The sequence below is a fragment of the Phyllopteryx taeniolatus genome, chromosome 12 (genome assembly GCF_024500385.1).
Source record: "Phyllopteryx taeniolatus isolate TA_2022b chromosome 12, UOR_Ptae_1.2, whole genome shotgun sequence".
In the NCBI taxonomy this organism is placed as follows: domain Eukaryota; kingdom Metazoa; phylum Chordata; class Actinopteri; order Syngnathiformes; family Syngnathidae; genus Phyllopteryx; species Phyllopteryx taeniolatus.
Window position 1 is genome coordinate 15,638,014 of NC_084513.1, and position 16,029 is coordinate 15,654,042.

The following is a 16,029-nucleotide window of genomic DNA, read 5'->3' on the forward strand; positions in this document are numbered from 1 at the left end:
CAAGCTATCATCTCCTTTTTGCAAACTAATGCTGCTTGTTCCTGCAACTCCTTTATATGTATTGTTTGTTTGTTTGTTTTTTACTGCAATTCTGATACATTCCATTACATGTAACCTCTCCCTTTGTGTTGAAGCACGGATTGAAGCAATGTCTATCTTAAAGTCTGCTGCTTTGCAAAACCGATGTCGTGTTTCCATAATGAACGATTTCTCGTTACACTTACCAAACTAAAAAAAAGAGCTAAAAAAGGTTTTTGTAATGCCATCACTTGGACTGCAACTTATCTGCTTCTACTAATATTTTTATTTAAATGTACTCACCTGATTAGTGAGTTCTCAAATGCGTTTCTTATTACACAGACTACATTGTATTTGCGTTGCTAATGCATACCTAAGGTTGAAGTGAAGCGGTAGCTCTTAACGAGCAATTTTTCTTCCTAATTGAATAGTCTTTGTTTAATTGCATGTTGAATTATATATCATGTACCAGTTGTGCTCCTTTCCCCATATCCCGACCTGCCTGTTAGATAAAATTCAATTCAATTCAGTGCAGGGAACCAGACCATTGCACGTGATTGTTTCTTCCACTGGCAGGTCATAACTGCAACTGTCAGTGTATTGCCACAGGCTTATATTGTTGATTATTAGTGATGGAGAGTAGAGGCATATCCTCATTCAGAGCAGTGGCAGCTGACTGGCCTTCTGGGAAATGCAGTCCAGTGTGAATGGCAGCTGCATGGGAAAGTGAAGGGAGCCGTGCTGGGAGCATGTCATTAAATGTCACAAGGATGTCACATCCTTCATCACTAATGCACACTTTCTATCTCTTTTTCTTCCAATCTTTTCCTCTGTCATGTCCTGCCCCGTCACTATGCCTGGTAAATGACCTCCCCTCCTGTCCTTTTCTCTCTCTTCCCTGTTTCTTTCTTTTTCTCTTATGTTTCCTCCTCACTAGGGATTTGAAAAAGGTTGGAGTGACAATTGCAGGACCACAGAAGAAGATCGTGAGCAGCCTCAAAGCCCTAGAATCTCACACCAAGAACGTCCCTGTACCTGTTTAAAAGATGAAGCCAACAGAGGAAAATCACCAGGAGCATGGGAGCTAATTGCTTGCTAATACACACTGTGTATACATAGTGATGATGGCAGATGACTGATAGGGAATTAAACAATTATGGGCTTTTGTTGAACACATAAAGTCCTGGCAGAGAAATGGAAAGAGCCCAGTATAGCAAACCAGTTATCTGGCCGACTCTTGAACTCTCCATTGATCCATTCTCAAATTGAGATGCCTTACAGACACACAAAGAGTGGCGGCGGGTTGGGTTTTAAAGATGCACATTGTGAACTAACATGGCCGAACAGAAATGGTCAGGGATGAAGCCAAGTTGGCTGGACTGGGTTGCAAGGGCGAACAAAGGCCAAAGCTGCAGCCCTCGGTACCAGTCAAGGTGGATGGCATTTCCCTCCGTTTATTGCCAGCCTGTGGTGCTTGGTGGCGCCTCCCGTTACACCTGGTCAGCAACATGTGTCGAGCAAGACAGTTAGCATAGCAGCATGGAATACAGCAGCAGCAGCTGATCACGTGTGGACCCTTCCTGGACTAATGAAGATTTTTGGGGTGTCCCCCCCCCCCCAACTACCTACACATTAACCCAATCTGTTCTAATCTTGAGCATTCTGTAGGCTTGCCACATAAAAGCAATAATGATGATAATCAGATATGAGATTGCTTTGTTCGGAAGCCATGACCATGCTACACTCGCAGTGGATTGAACAGCAAGCTTTGAAGGTATAGGAGCAATAACACACTTCACACTCTTTATTTGACAAATGTAAGGTAAATGTGATACAAGCAGATATTGTAACGTTATAGTGCTGTTTCGACCTTTGTGTGAAATCTCAGGATGCACACGTTATTTGATCTATATTTTCTCTAACAAGTGGAAACGGATGAAGTGAACAGAGTGAACCGGAGCAGGGAATTGAGAGTGCACGGTAAGAGAGATGAGACTGAGAAATTGTTAAGTTGGAAATGGGACGTAAAAGCTGAAGCAGTGTTTTTCCACACTTCTCCTTCAGATATTCTTTTTGTGGAATGGATGTGTTTTCAACTGCAGGTGTAAATGTACTTAAGTTTATTTTCCTGGGAAAGAAAAGTTTCATTCAGCAATAACACTTAGATTCTTTCGTCAATTAAGCTGGGCATACACTCAAGACACTGAAAAATGAAAGACTTTTTACAACCTGATTCGTAGTCAGGCAACTCTGAAATATGGCACAATTTAAAGTCCGGTCGGGCCTCATCACAGGATGATCTGATGACTTGTGACAAAAATATTTCAGAAATTTGCACTGTCCTGATAGTTTTCTTAGACAGTTGAAATTGTTACAACTAGATTTCCCAATCTCTGAAACTCTTTCTTGCTGTGCCGGCACAAAGTAGATGAACAGTCATAAACCGTGTCTTAGAAGCATAATGATAAGGGAAGCAACTACATCACTGTTAGCTTTGTTTTTAGCATTAGCATCCCCACAGACATAGAGACGACTCTTCTTCTTGGTTTGTTTTGACACTCTGCAACACTTTAAAATGCACTCTGCTGACACTTACAGGACTTAAGTGGAACAGCAATGACCCAAAAGTACCAATACAGAAGTTGCAGCCTTTTGTGGAATTGAACACCAACACTAAATCGTGCAGAGTATGCCCAGATTTGGTCGAAAGCAACACAAAAACTTTGACAGGGACATGAGAATTATAGTCTGCTATCCTTAGTCTGAGAACATGTTTAACAAAAGCCAAGGGAATACAGGTTTCCTATTTTCTTGAATGAACTGTTGATGGGGTTAATCCAAAACATGAGTGCCTCATTATGTTTGGGTTGGATCATGTTGGGATCACCATGCAAACACTCATGGTTTAACTGAGTAGGATTTAGCACCATTACCATATACAAAGTGTGAAGTTTTGCTTAAAACTGCTAATATGAGATCAAAATACAAAATGTCCAGAAAGGGATTCCATGAATGCACCTTTACATTTGGATGGTCCACAGTATAGAGGTACATTTGCATGGATTCTGGTCAATGACACAGTATTATGAACTGGTACTACTATACTTTTGGACTAGAAACATTCAACTACAGTACAATGGTGCACTCCAAATGCACTTAATACACAATGTGTGAGCACTTTCCTTTACGTAGGAATTTTATCGGCTTGGCTGGAGATTAAATTTACCCAGTGAACAGAGATGATGATGGTGCTTTTGGGAAACCCCAGCTCTGTTCACAGTATCGGTATATCCAATGTTCTACCTGTGGATGCTGCTGTTGCTGACTAGCATGTACATAATGTAAACCATCATAACTATATAGCAACTAGCCCGACAGATCCTGCAATATGTACATGCCATCCTTCTTTGTACAAATTTTTGTATGTATAAAAAGATTACAAATTGTGCAACAATTTTAATTAAAAAAGAGACAAAAAGCATCTGTATTATACTTTATCTTGTTTTGAATTATATTTGTCAGCCTGTTTTTATTTTCTACAATAAAAACGCAATTGTGATTACATAATTATTTATTTGTTAACATTACACAGCACAGTGTTTGTTTTGTTGTTGTTGTTTTTTTTTGTTTGTTTTTCGAAGCTTACAGTAAATTATGTGTCAGTGTTATCTGTGTTTTTTTTTGACTTATTTTATCAACCTGGGACATCTGAGAGAGCAATACTGTTATGCACCCCATATCCAGAACCCTTCCTTTCTGTCTCAAGACTGACCCGTGTGTTTGTGTGAGAGTTTACGTGTTCAAACGTAGCTGGCCTTGTCAACTAATGTAAAAGGATTTGTAGTGGAAACATTTATATTTTTATAATAAATATTCTCAAAATATTTTCCAAAAAAGTAATGATGATAGACCTGGTTCTGTGTTTTATTTTCAACATTTGTTTTCCTACACAAAGATAATGATGGCATATAAATTACATACGAAAAAAATAAATAATTTATTGGACTTTCTTGGGGGCACCAGACAATTTTTCGTGCCTGTCCTATTGATAAGCACTGTACCATTCATTATGATGATATAAATAAATTAAATCATAACATTTTTTTGGGGTGCTATTGGTAGTACTATAGGAGCTATGCTGCCCACCTCTGGCACCGGCTCTGGGCACCTTTCTGTCTTCAAATTCCAGAGATGCAACACTATACTCAAGAATGGCATAATATTTCTTAATAAGATAATGAATCTCAAATTAATACAGTAGTCGTAGTTGTAGTGATTTTATTCCAAACATGGAAATGATAAACAATGTATATGAGGACAAGTAAAACAGAATAATACTTCAAAATGGACAATCACAACAATCGTAGAAAGAAAAGACAACCGCACAATAAATTCACTTACATGTTGGAATAGGTGTGGGACGAAGTGCAATTTATTTCATTCGACCCCTTCCCCCTAAAATATCAATAATACAGTCAAATGATTTTCTCGGTGGCCAGTTACAACATTTCCAATTAGCGTGTCACAGGCTCATTAGGATTTATCAGCGACTGATGGATTTAGCCTACGAAGAAACTAGCTTTGGCTATGTATTGTCTGTGGAAATTGCATAAAATTGCATTTCTATGTGCTAGTGATATTTATTAAGAGGTACTCTGAATAATCAACTAATCAACGTTTACTAACTAATAAGAGATGCACAAATCATTATAAGGAAACTAAATAAAAATTGAATGCTAAACTACATATTCAGAGGTACAGAATGTGAGCAAGACTATACGCAACATACAATGTACCAACTAAGTGAAGATCCAGTACAGAATTCACAGTTAAAGCAGATTTCAGTTGTGGTATTACTGAGTAAAATAATATTTGGGAGAGAATTTCTGAGGCACACCTAATTTTCTCTACATCAGTAAACACTTATTTGTGCTAAGAATGCCAAGAACACATTTTGGCTAATTGCATGCTTCCAACTTTGTGGGAACAATTTGTGGAAAATTCTTTTCTCTCCCAGTGACATAAAGTAAGGTCTATAAAACCATGGTTGGGTGAGTTTAGTGTAGAGGAGCTCGAAAGTCCTGACACTAACCTCTTCAACCAACTTTGAGGTGAGCAAGCACAGAAATTGTGAGCCAAACCTTCTCCGCCATCAATAGTGTTGACTAATATAGTCCACTCAACTGGATTGTCCTGTCCAAAATCCTTAGTCATGTGTCTCTGACGCACCTGATAACAGATAAATGTGCTGAAACCTTTCCTTTTTGTTTCCAAGTTCCCAATTGACCATGGCTCCCTGTACCCAACATCCCTGCTGCCATGTTCAATAACTCCATCACAAAGAATGAAATATTTTGTTTCTTATGATCCTGGTGCCTCTATGGTGAAATATTTTAATAAAGATTTTTTTTTTTTTTTTTTTTCTAACTGTAAAAGGCGCAAGAGGAGATAGAGTAATGGTTTCTCTGGTCACTGTTGTAACGTTGACACTGTCCAGATGTTTCCAGGCAGATGTGCAAGGAGAGAAAACAGGATGCTGCGCTCTCTATGTCAAGAAACAATGAACACAGTGTGTCTCACATTGCCACCAATTTCGTCCTGTTTTTTATCTATAAAGCCTCCCTGGCAAGAATAAAAAAAGGCCAGGTAGGAAGTGGAAATGGCAGGAACAATATTGAAGAGAGATGAAACTAGAGAGAATCAAATTAGAGCAGGTGTGCTCAGTGTCACTTGTGTCCAAGTCTGGAGAAGTATGTGAACAATGGCATGCATCATTGCAGTATCGCAGGTGAACGGTTAACCATTACCATTCATCATCTCAACTGGCAGCACCCGGTTGTAATGCATTCTCTGTGCAGCGACGCATATGTGTTTCACTTGGATAGCAATGATAACGACAAGACAACATCATGAAAAGGAGAATTCATCTTCCCCTACTGGAGAGTCGAAATATGCATGTCAAGAACACATTTCGGTTAGAAAGGCTTTTTTTCCCGCGCTTCAATAACCATCATTGCTTGTACAAAGCACATAGCTCCTCTTGTCACAGAACACAAATTTGACTGAAGATTTTGGGGCATGAACCATGTCTCATAATTTTAGCTTCTTTAATGGTCAAAACTTGGTGACCACCCCTTATACTACACTTTCTATATATAAAACCAAATACAATTTTAGCCCATCATTATTCCTGTTTTATTTTTTTCTTGTAGCACTTTAAAATCTATCACAAATCATGTGTATTGTTACTATAAAGTATTATGAGCAGCAGTAGTAGTAGTATTGAGGAAGGCAAAGAGAAAAAGGGCTTTATAGATAGCCAAATTCTTCATAAAATGGAATTTCAAAAAAAATAAGAAGTTAAAGTTAGTCTACAATTAACAAAAAAAAAAATGTTTTGTCAACCTTTTGTCATATTTGTTACAACTGTCAGTCTGACCTGACATTATTAAAATGAACTGTGAAAAAATCTGCCCTCTCTGGCCCTTCTACCAACGAACAAACAGAAAGCGAGAGAGCGGACATCAGGCAACTGATGAAGTTAGTTCTTGGATACAGGTCACAAAAGTCCTTTTGTGGCCTCATGCTCGATCCCTGCAGTCTTTCCTTCAGTTCCCATTGAACCGTGAGTCTCCAGCCGCGTGCAGCTGCCTGACACCATGTAAAAAACTCATAACACTCCACTGAGTTCCTTGCCAGACCGCAGTGTGGATCTAACTTTAGAAGTCCACTCCAAGGGGGGTAAAAGCGCGCAATCGTAATGTCATGTTTTAATTGTCTTTGTTACACGACTTGTTTATCTGTTTACTGGCATTGTTGGACAATACATGAATACTCACACAAAGAGAATCCTCAATGTTCTCATGTACATGTGCTGCAACGGCGCTCCCTGTGGTGCACTGTTCCCCTAAACTGTCAAAATGCTGTCTTCATCACACACACACTCTCACACAAAGATGAATGTTAGCTTTGTACTGTCTGTGCTCTCGAAGGAACCTAAGCACACACTGGCTCCTCGATCATTTAATCAGCAAAGTAACATAAAGTGCTGCCCTTACTGCTCACACACCTACAGAGGTCCCAGGACTGTCAAGCTCACACCACCTTCTGTCAACTTAACAAATGACGGTAGCACCAAAATAAGTGGAAATATAATCACAACGAATTCCTCTGCATCCTTGGTGGTACAAGGAGAAGATGTTTGCTCTTGAAATGTGAAGTGCAGGTCGGTCTGTATTTTATCACCAACTTAGAGGTGATCAACACTGAGGTATGTTGGTTAATTACCTCCAACAAGTGCAAATTGCTTGCTCTTAGCAAAACGTGTTCGACAATCTTCCACCTTGGAGGAAAAACTTAATAGGGATGAACCACATCAACCAATTATGAGTCAGGCCCATTTGTGACCTTTGATTAATGGTTAACGCCATCTACCAATATTCTTACATTTTCAGTTCTTGAAGGTGTAATGGTCCAGTGTTATGATCCTATGATTTATTTTACTGATGATGTATTGTACATTGGATATTCATTCAATGAGTTAGCATCAGGCTGTTACAATGCTACCACTTTTGTTATACTTCTTCAGTTTCAAAAGAAATTAACTTTCACTTTTATTTGCAGATACTCAAATACACTTGCTCATAGTTCATGTTATAATTCAATAAATCAGTAATAATGAAATTGTACAGGTGTTGACCCCCTCACTATGTCTACAAAATGTTGCCATTACATCATCAGTTGTACAAACCGGTCCAGAAAAGAGTGCATCAGCTAAGTTGAATATCAAGGTGGAGCTCTATGTTCGTGCTGCTATTAGGTCTCTCTCAGCTAATGTTAATGGCGCTGGAAGCAAAACCGAGAGTCAGGCCTACAGCTGTTAACGCCATTGTGCCTTTCAGAGAGAATCGATTTTCAGTGGAAGCTGAATGATGTGTTGCTCTGATGTCAGCACTTTGCCACCCCCGATATTTTCGCACTTCATTTTTTCCCATCTCACCTCACCTTGCCTCTTCCCGACGTCCATCCGTAATTTAACAGCTAAACCCCCCACTCGTCCAACTCACTATTGCTTCCTTGCTGTTGCATTGCTTGTCTTTTGCTTTCGTTACTCTTTTGCATTCGCAAGATGATTGATTCTGAGGTTCTGATCCTCAATACCAGCACACTTTGCATCCACTTGCATTAAATAGCTGTGTTACGCATAATGCAGTCTTTCATTCAGAGTCTATTACATTTTAATTGTGTGCTGCATGCATGTTCTTCCTCTTGTTTTCCATCACATCCCTCCATTTCTCTCACTCCATATTTCTTTCTCATTCCTCAGTTTCTCCATCCTTTCATGCACATATTAAAGTCGTACATCACCAGGATCAAACCCCACACGTGAGAACCAGTGACAGGCTGATATACTGCTGGGTTTCCTCTGTGTCTCAGAGTTTTTGATTAGGGTCAAGTGCCAGGGATACAGGGACACACTTGAGACAAGGCCTGTCTGTAGCCACCGGTGGCCCTAGCACCTTTTCGCCGCCTCCCTCAGCTTAACCTCTGAGAATTGCAAGGCCACCAGTTAATGTTACTTTTGACCCAAACAGCTGAGTTGTCGAGTGTCCTGTAAACAGCTTCCCAGCTGCTACATGGCTTAAGAAATAGTCATTATGGACAATGTTAGAAATAAACAAACAACAAACAAAAGCAAAACAAAAAAAATACCAGCCATTAAAAATATTGTACCTCATATAATACTTGGCCACGTGAGCTGTTGATTCATAACTGAATTTAAAATACGGTCGTTTTCACCTCTCAGATGAGTTTATCGTACAAGACGTGTGTTTGTTTTTGAATAATTCACATGGTGGACTACCCTGTGACAGTTCCCATTTCTTCTTATTAGTTTCTATTTAATCCGATTCGTCCCAATTAGTTTAAGTCCCATGAACAATTTCCCCCCAAATTTCCAAATTTAAAACCCTCTACTTTTTTCTTCCCCATATTTTAATTCTTGGTACTTTATTTATGATTCCCGTTTCCAACCACCTATGGGAATTTTGCACCCAAATGTGTGTTTTGTTTTGTTACAAATGTTTTCAAATCCTATTTGTAAAATATGCCCCTTTGTTTTGAATTATTTGTTGTCTATCTGAAAATGAGGATAGACGCATTATGAGTTTAAACAAGCTAGTCCTCTAAATATTAGTCACAAAATTGTTGTGTGTAACTCACACTTCCCAGAAGAGCCATGAACTAATTCACATCCCATGTTAACAGTACTTGGGCCAGAAACCATGACCCAACCCAAAAACCGGATCAGAGCACTGGGCAACTAAGACAACAGGGAAATCAACAAATGACACAATCCCGCGTGGTGCTGAGTCTCCGAGGCCTGCATGCATGAATGCCTGCACATAGTGCATGAAGCAAGATTTCTATCTCTTCTTTTCCTTCTACACAACCCAGCCCTTCATCTCCCCTCCCTCGTGTGTTTTCATGTCTGCAAAGGAGACATGACAAGCTCTTTCCGGCCTTTCCCCAAAGTGAGCCAGTTCATTTACCACAGTCCCTCTGTCAGCCAGCCAATCAGTCAATCAGCTGTACCGCACAAGTCCTGCAGGAATGTCGAGGATGAGTCCAGCCCCCAGTTCGAACCTCGCTCCTTTTATTTGCAATAAAATCCTGCTTAGAAAGGAGACTGTGGATGAACCGGGAAGTACTGTATATGCAGTATATCAAGGGTAGAGTTACATTATGTTTGTGCACAGCTTTAGTCAAGATTCAAGACACACACACGCAGAATAGGGTTCAATCTGTTTATACTTTTGTTTTTATTATTATAGGTCATGTTAGCTTTAATACAAAACTGATGGAAAACAAACTGTGTATGTTCTATGAAGGCCTCTGTTTGTTGGCTCTCCATCTCCCTCTAATGCAGTGTACGTATATACACGAGGAGAAATGAAGCTATTTACTTTCATGCTAATTCTGCCTGACATGTACAATTACCACTGTGTTTGGTTACAGCAAGGCCAGCTTCAACGGTCCTGTTGACTGTCAAATTTGGTTAAGTCTTTTTTTCAAGCCTCCTCTTTCCTTTCATGGGAACCATCTTGTTTGGTTATTTCTATACGTGTACGTTTGTTTGTGTGTATCGAAGGAACATTCCCATTAACATTTGTGTTTAAAAGTGCAAAGTATGAAGATAGCTTTACATTATAGATTATAACAAAAATGAATCATTGTCTTTATTTTTAGAATAATTGTAGATCAGTTTGATATTCCATTACATTTAAATAAAACATTTATTTGACTTTTCTATGTTGATTCGCTGGGAGAAAGCACAGGGTTCTTTTCCATCCAACCATTTTTAGACTGTTTGTCGACAGTGTTGTGGGCTTACTTTGTTGGTACATACTGTATAGCAGAGTGTAAACAATCATTCACACCTACGGACAATTTTGAGTCTTCAATTAACCTAACATGCACCTTTGTGGAAAGCGGGAGGAAGCCAGAGTACCCCAAGAAAAGCCACACAACAGATCTGAAACCAAAACCTCCCGATTGCATGTGAGGCAGACGTGCTGACCACTACTCCATCGTGCTGCCCACATGGTTCTAATGAACTCAGAGTTTAAATGTGGGAAGCTCTGTTGTGTGTTTGTAAGGTACCAAATCAAGTTGACCACAAAAAAAGCAGCTGATGTTGAAATGGTAGTTCTGCTCTGTGTTTTAAGAGAAAACATGACAACATTCGGGAGGGAACATAATGATGTATGTGATGCTGCATAACACCATGGCTCTAAGATGTATGTAGCAATTAAAACAGAATGTTTTAAGCAACTTGTGTCAACATAATCTAAATAATGGTCTTCTTTCTCATGAAGTTCACATCAGGGTTAAGGGTAAAAAAACAACAACATAAAAATAGGGTTATGGGTAGCTTGAGAATACCATAAAGTCTTCATGTTTTGAAAAGGTTAGGGAATTTTGTGACATGGGTCAGCGTTACGACAGCGTAGATGTTAAACTTTTGGCTCAGAGTGACGTGACTCAGCCAAACAACCTCCCCGGCTTGTGTGGTTCTAAATTGATTTATTAGTTAAAGCTTGAGAGCATCTGTCATTTGAATCTATTACATTTCTGACACCAGTCACCTTTACCCCGATGAAAACGTCAAGCTCCCTTTTGGATTTTATGACATAACATTCCAACTTTTTCCAAATGTTTACGAACTTTTCCTTCGAACCAAGAAACAGTAGTGTAATGTCTGCCTCCAAAATGATCAATGAGTTTTTAGTCACTCTCTTTCGTCTATGGCTTGAGCCTCATGGAGGTTCAACACCGATATCAGCATGTCTATGTATATACAGTTTACAGGCCTGGTGAGCCTTACAGAAACAGAATGAGTCTTATTGCTACAAACACAAATGGTTGGGTTGTTCCTCCTCAGATATTATCATAAAGGGGAAAATGTCATTAACAAGCCAAGCAATATCATCTGGCTTTTATGCATTCTGTATCCCATTCGCTCTCCAATTACAGCCAGCCCAACGGTTCAGGGAAGTGGCTGCTGAAATGTACTAATGGCATGAAGAGTATGCAGGGGACACACTGTATAGACAGAAAGATAAAGTCATGAGGACTGTCAGACATGTCACTATTGATTTTGTAAGATGACACTATTTCCTAATGGAGGCATTATGTTGTTAATTGTGAATTATAGCAGGTCGTTGTATGATGAAACATTTAGGTATATGAAATCATTTTTGCCTTATTGATTGCATACAGTACCTGTACATCCTGGTATAACTATTATAGTAGGTGTAAATATTGTACATGAGTTTGAATCAAATACACTACATACGAGTTTTCTTGTTGCAATGATTTATAATGTAGTGCATTTTATGTGAGTTATGTTGCACAAACTAATAATAAATGCATCAAATCTTACCACTTAATTTAATGTAAATGTCAAAATGAAAACCCCATAACATTTGCAGTCCCACATCTATGTTAATACTGTTAATTACAGTGGTAATTTAACTGCGGTTCAATGAAAAATACTGTGCAGTATATCCTAACTTAATGAACGTTTGATCAACGATACAATGGTACGTTAACTGATTTCGATGGATATTCTACTAAACTGAGATTTACAATGGATTGTCAAACAAGTCTTATAATTAAAGTTAAGGTAAGGGAAATAAAACAAAGAATAAAAAAAAGTATGTAACAATTTAAGACAACTAATCTTCCAATACATTCACCTTTTGTGGGTTTTCTGCAGACATTTTGATTTTCTCCATATTCCAAAAATATGCTTCTCAGGTTAGGTGAGGCCTCTCTGGATGGATGGAAATGCATGGATGGATAATTTTCCAATAATTAAGCATTCCATTTAAGTATCAAAGAAACGTGCAACAGTTCAAAACCTAAACACATCACATATGTAAATCAATTTTGAATTTACAAAATTACAACCCATAAAGCCCACGGGATAAAAGGCTTTGCATCTTATGGTCGACTGAACAAAAGACAAGTGTTCAGAGGAAGAGAGAGCTGAGGGGCCATACGTTATATGTTGATGTTTCATTCCAGCTTGGATCAAATCCTGGCACACTCGCATGGCACATTGCCCACTTTCTCATAGTAGAGAGGTATAGCTATCAAAGGCCTGATAATGATGTGATGGTCTACTAGTGCTTCAGCGTCGATGGATGGAAAATGTGAGGAGAGATCAGAGTAAAGGTTCATTGTGATCAAACGCAATCCTCCAAAATGCTCCAAATCCTCCTCTTTCCCCTTCCTTCCGCAGAAGGTGGAGAGACCAGGAGGATTTTTTTTTTTTTTTTTTAAAGATTTAACAGCTTCATTTGGATCCCTTGGTTATTGTCAAACGTATAAGTTATAGGAAGTGAATACCAAAAGAGATGAGCATTTCATCCTACTCGGAAAGTGTTCATCACGTGTATGGAGAACGCACAGCTCTTCAACTGACATCATAAATTGGAACACAAGTTGTGTATATGAGGAATGTATCTGTATAGTAGGTAGGTGTTGTGAGGGTCAAGGGAGCTGCTGGTTGTTAATTATCCAAAGTCTTGTGTAGTGGAATTGCATCCAAAAAAGATTGAATACAATAAAATGATCAGTATGTTGTGAAATGTGGTTATCTACAGTATTTGCAGCTGTTAATGCTTTGTGCATTTTCACCCTAAAAACCAATTAACTTGTGAACATAAGTTAATTAATTTTGTTTGAATATTTTTTCATTGTATTAATTTTTTTAGCGGCACAGTGGTTAGCACATCTGCCTCACAGTTCTGAGGACCGGGGTTCAAATCCAAGCCCCGCCTGTATGGAGTTTGCATGTTCTCCCCGTGCCTGCGTGGGTTTTCTCCGGGTACTCCGGTTTCCTCCCCAGCCAAGATGCTGTCATTTGCTCGAGGTTAAAGAGAAAGTCGTCATCCTTTTCTTTTCCTTTTCACTTATCCACTGTTGACTATTGTGGGAGAGGAAATCTAGCTTGTGCACGTACATTCAGCGTTGATGATTGCGGTTTGCAAAAGAGGACCATAAAATCAGAAATAAGACGTGAGTCTGGACAATTTTAGATTTTTGTGCACAAATGTGGTGTATATATCTGGACCCTGGACTTTGGAAACATGCATAAATTGCAAGGTGGGAAAGATTATTCTATAGCGTATAGTATGTCTATAATCAGACCTTTTGATCATGGAAATTAGTTATAGTCATGCATCATGATCATACGTCAGACTAAATAATATCCCTAAATTATGGGCAAAAATATTTTACAAGCAAAAGCTCAATTTAAGATACATTTAGGGTTAGGGTTATACTAACCCTAACTCTAAACCTTTGTCAAAAAATGATAAATAAAATTCTCATACTGTGTATCAGTATTCCAAGTATATTAAAAGAGATATCCTTACAGTTCTTAAATTAAACATTCATAGATTAGTTGTCATGTGAATGCAACAATCTATTCCTGTCCTTTTATACTGTATTTCACAGCATATTTCATAATTTAACATTTACAGTTCCATAACTAATGTTGGTTATTTTGGGTCAATATTGTGTAGAGATTGGCACGACATACAAAGACCTGGACACGGGTGTATAAACACAGTTCAGATGCAAACATCTAAATAGAACTCCGAGCAGGATGTCTGACTTGGGGCTTAAATTAACACTCGTATTTCAAACCGTTTCGGTCATTTCACTTGTGTCGGGTACGAATATATCATCTGACAGTCAAAATCACAATCTGGATGAGATCAGCGAGTACTCATTAGAGCCAAGACCATCTGTTTACACCGAGGCAGGCCACATTGCTCCAATCAGGGTCGCCAAACACTGACAACCGGTCAGAAAGAGTCCGATCATCATCAGATCAAAAATGACTGTTTTGGGAGCGGTGGCTGTACAGTTTAAATGTCACAATGAAGTGAATTAATTGCAGTTTAAGGAATAATAATCATTTGTATGTGTTGATGTATGTGAAGAGTAGCACACCCTCTAGAAAAGGTCTAACCACTAATGGCTTTGCAAGTGTTGCTCAGCTCCCAGTCAAGCCCTGAGAGTGTGTCACATCGAAAGAATGATTGTACTCTTTCTTGTTGGGTCACAACCATTGGTGCCGTGGGATATTCTGAAAATCAAGTTCATGTAAGTTACAAAGAAAAATGTTCCTAGAGGGTATTCCCCAAAAGGAATGTAGTTGATAGTATTCCTGTTCTCGTTTTACAACAACAGTTGCTACTTTTTCAAATTCTTTTGTTTATGGTAATTCACCAAGAGATGAAACATTCTGAAAATGTGAAAACATTTATAATTAACATGGTTATTATCATGATATTGATAAAATAAATATAAAGAACCAAAAAAAACAATTATTTGATTTATTAATTAGATCTATATATATTTGATTTCAATTTGGACTTAACTTTAAATGCTCGACCATATTTACGTAGAATGGGTGCGATGCATGCCAATCAAGCTGTTACTCTCCCAAAGACTTAAAAGACACCATATGACAAATGGAATTATTCTTTTTATAGGAACAATCAAGATTTACCAGAGTCTGTATGAATATAAAGTCTTATTTCCAGTGTGTAAGCCAAATACTGCAGACATTAAGCAGGCAGTTGTCTCATTCCCTTACTTCGTTATTCCCAAAACACAGTTAATTCCCCCTTTGGCGTAATAGCATGTAAAATCCATTATCATCAGAGTCCATGCTAATCATATTGAGAGACCGGGCTAACGGGTAATTGTTGAACTTTCTGGTCAATATGTGGAGATGCAATCCTGGCACTACCATGGCTGCAGCTGCTTCCCCTTCTCCTGAGTGACCCCCCCCGCCCCCAAACCACTACAGATTGCTTTTCACTCAGCCCTGGAGTGGAATATAGAGGAGAGTTAAGTTCTTTTAGATGACATAGAATTTTATTCTTGTTACCGTACCTTGAGAGTTGGCAGTTCACTCTTGGAGATGAAAAATTGACTTCGGCATGCCTCGTACAGAGAGAAAAAGAGAGAAATCCAAGCTGGTGGATTCAGGGGAAAGGGATGGGTTAGAAGAAAGTGGAGAGTTTGGTGTTTAAGAGTCAGTGTGGAGACAGCTGTCATGGAGCAGCTTGCACTTTGGAAACAGACTCATCAGTCAAACAAAGCTGCACCTGCACCAATGTTTGCGCTTGTGCAAATGCAAACATGTGTCACTTCAAGTGTGTACCGGCACATTTGTGAGAGATAAATGGAAGCACGGAGTGGACTTTCTTTACATTACTAAGTGTTCAATTTAGATCTGTTTCGTGTCTTTTACTGTATTTGAAATTTCCAGGAACTCCAATGTTTTGTTTCCAAAATGACCCCCCAATTTAGCTGACTGATGGACAGACAAAAACCTAACTGACAAAAAGTGGTCAGAATGGCAAGAAAATGGCTCTTGGTAGAACCATGTTACTTCTGATGAATCCAAAAAATGCATTCAAA

The 16,029-nt window shown here is 38.8% G+C and overlaps 1 protein-coding gene across 6 annotated transcripts in view; it reads left to right on the top strand.

The window, feature by feature from the left end:
- The window catches only part of epha3 (eph receptor A3), a 105,523-nt gene that overhangs the window by 81,784 nt on the left and 7,710 nt on the right, over positions 1 to 16,029 (top strand). For 5 of the 6 annotated variants that reach the window (XM_061791512.1, XM_061791513.1, XM_061791511.1 and 2 more), the window contains one exon: positions 956 to 3,926. The exons of the other annotated variant lie outside the window; for it this stretch is intronic. Coding sequence is in view for 3 of the 5 variants with exons in the window: in XM_061791511.1 (XP_061647495.1) it covers positions 956 to 1,061 (106 nt within the window). In the remaining 2 variants the exon portion in view is untranslated. Of the gene's footprint in view, positions 1 to 955; positions 3,927 to 16,029 lie in introns of those variants that run through there. 6 annotated transcript variants of the gene reach the window in all.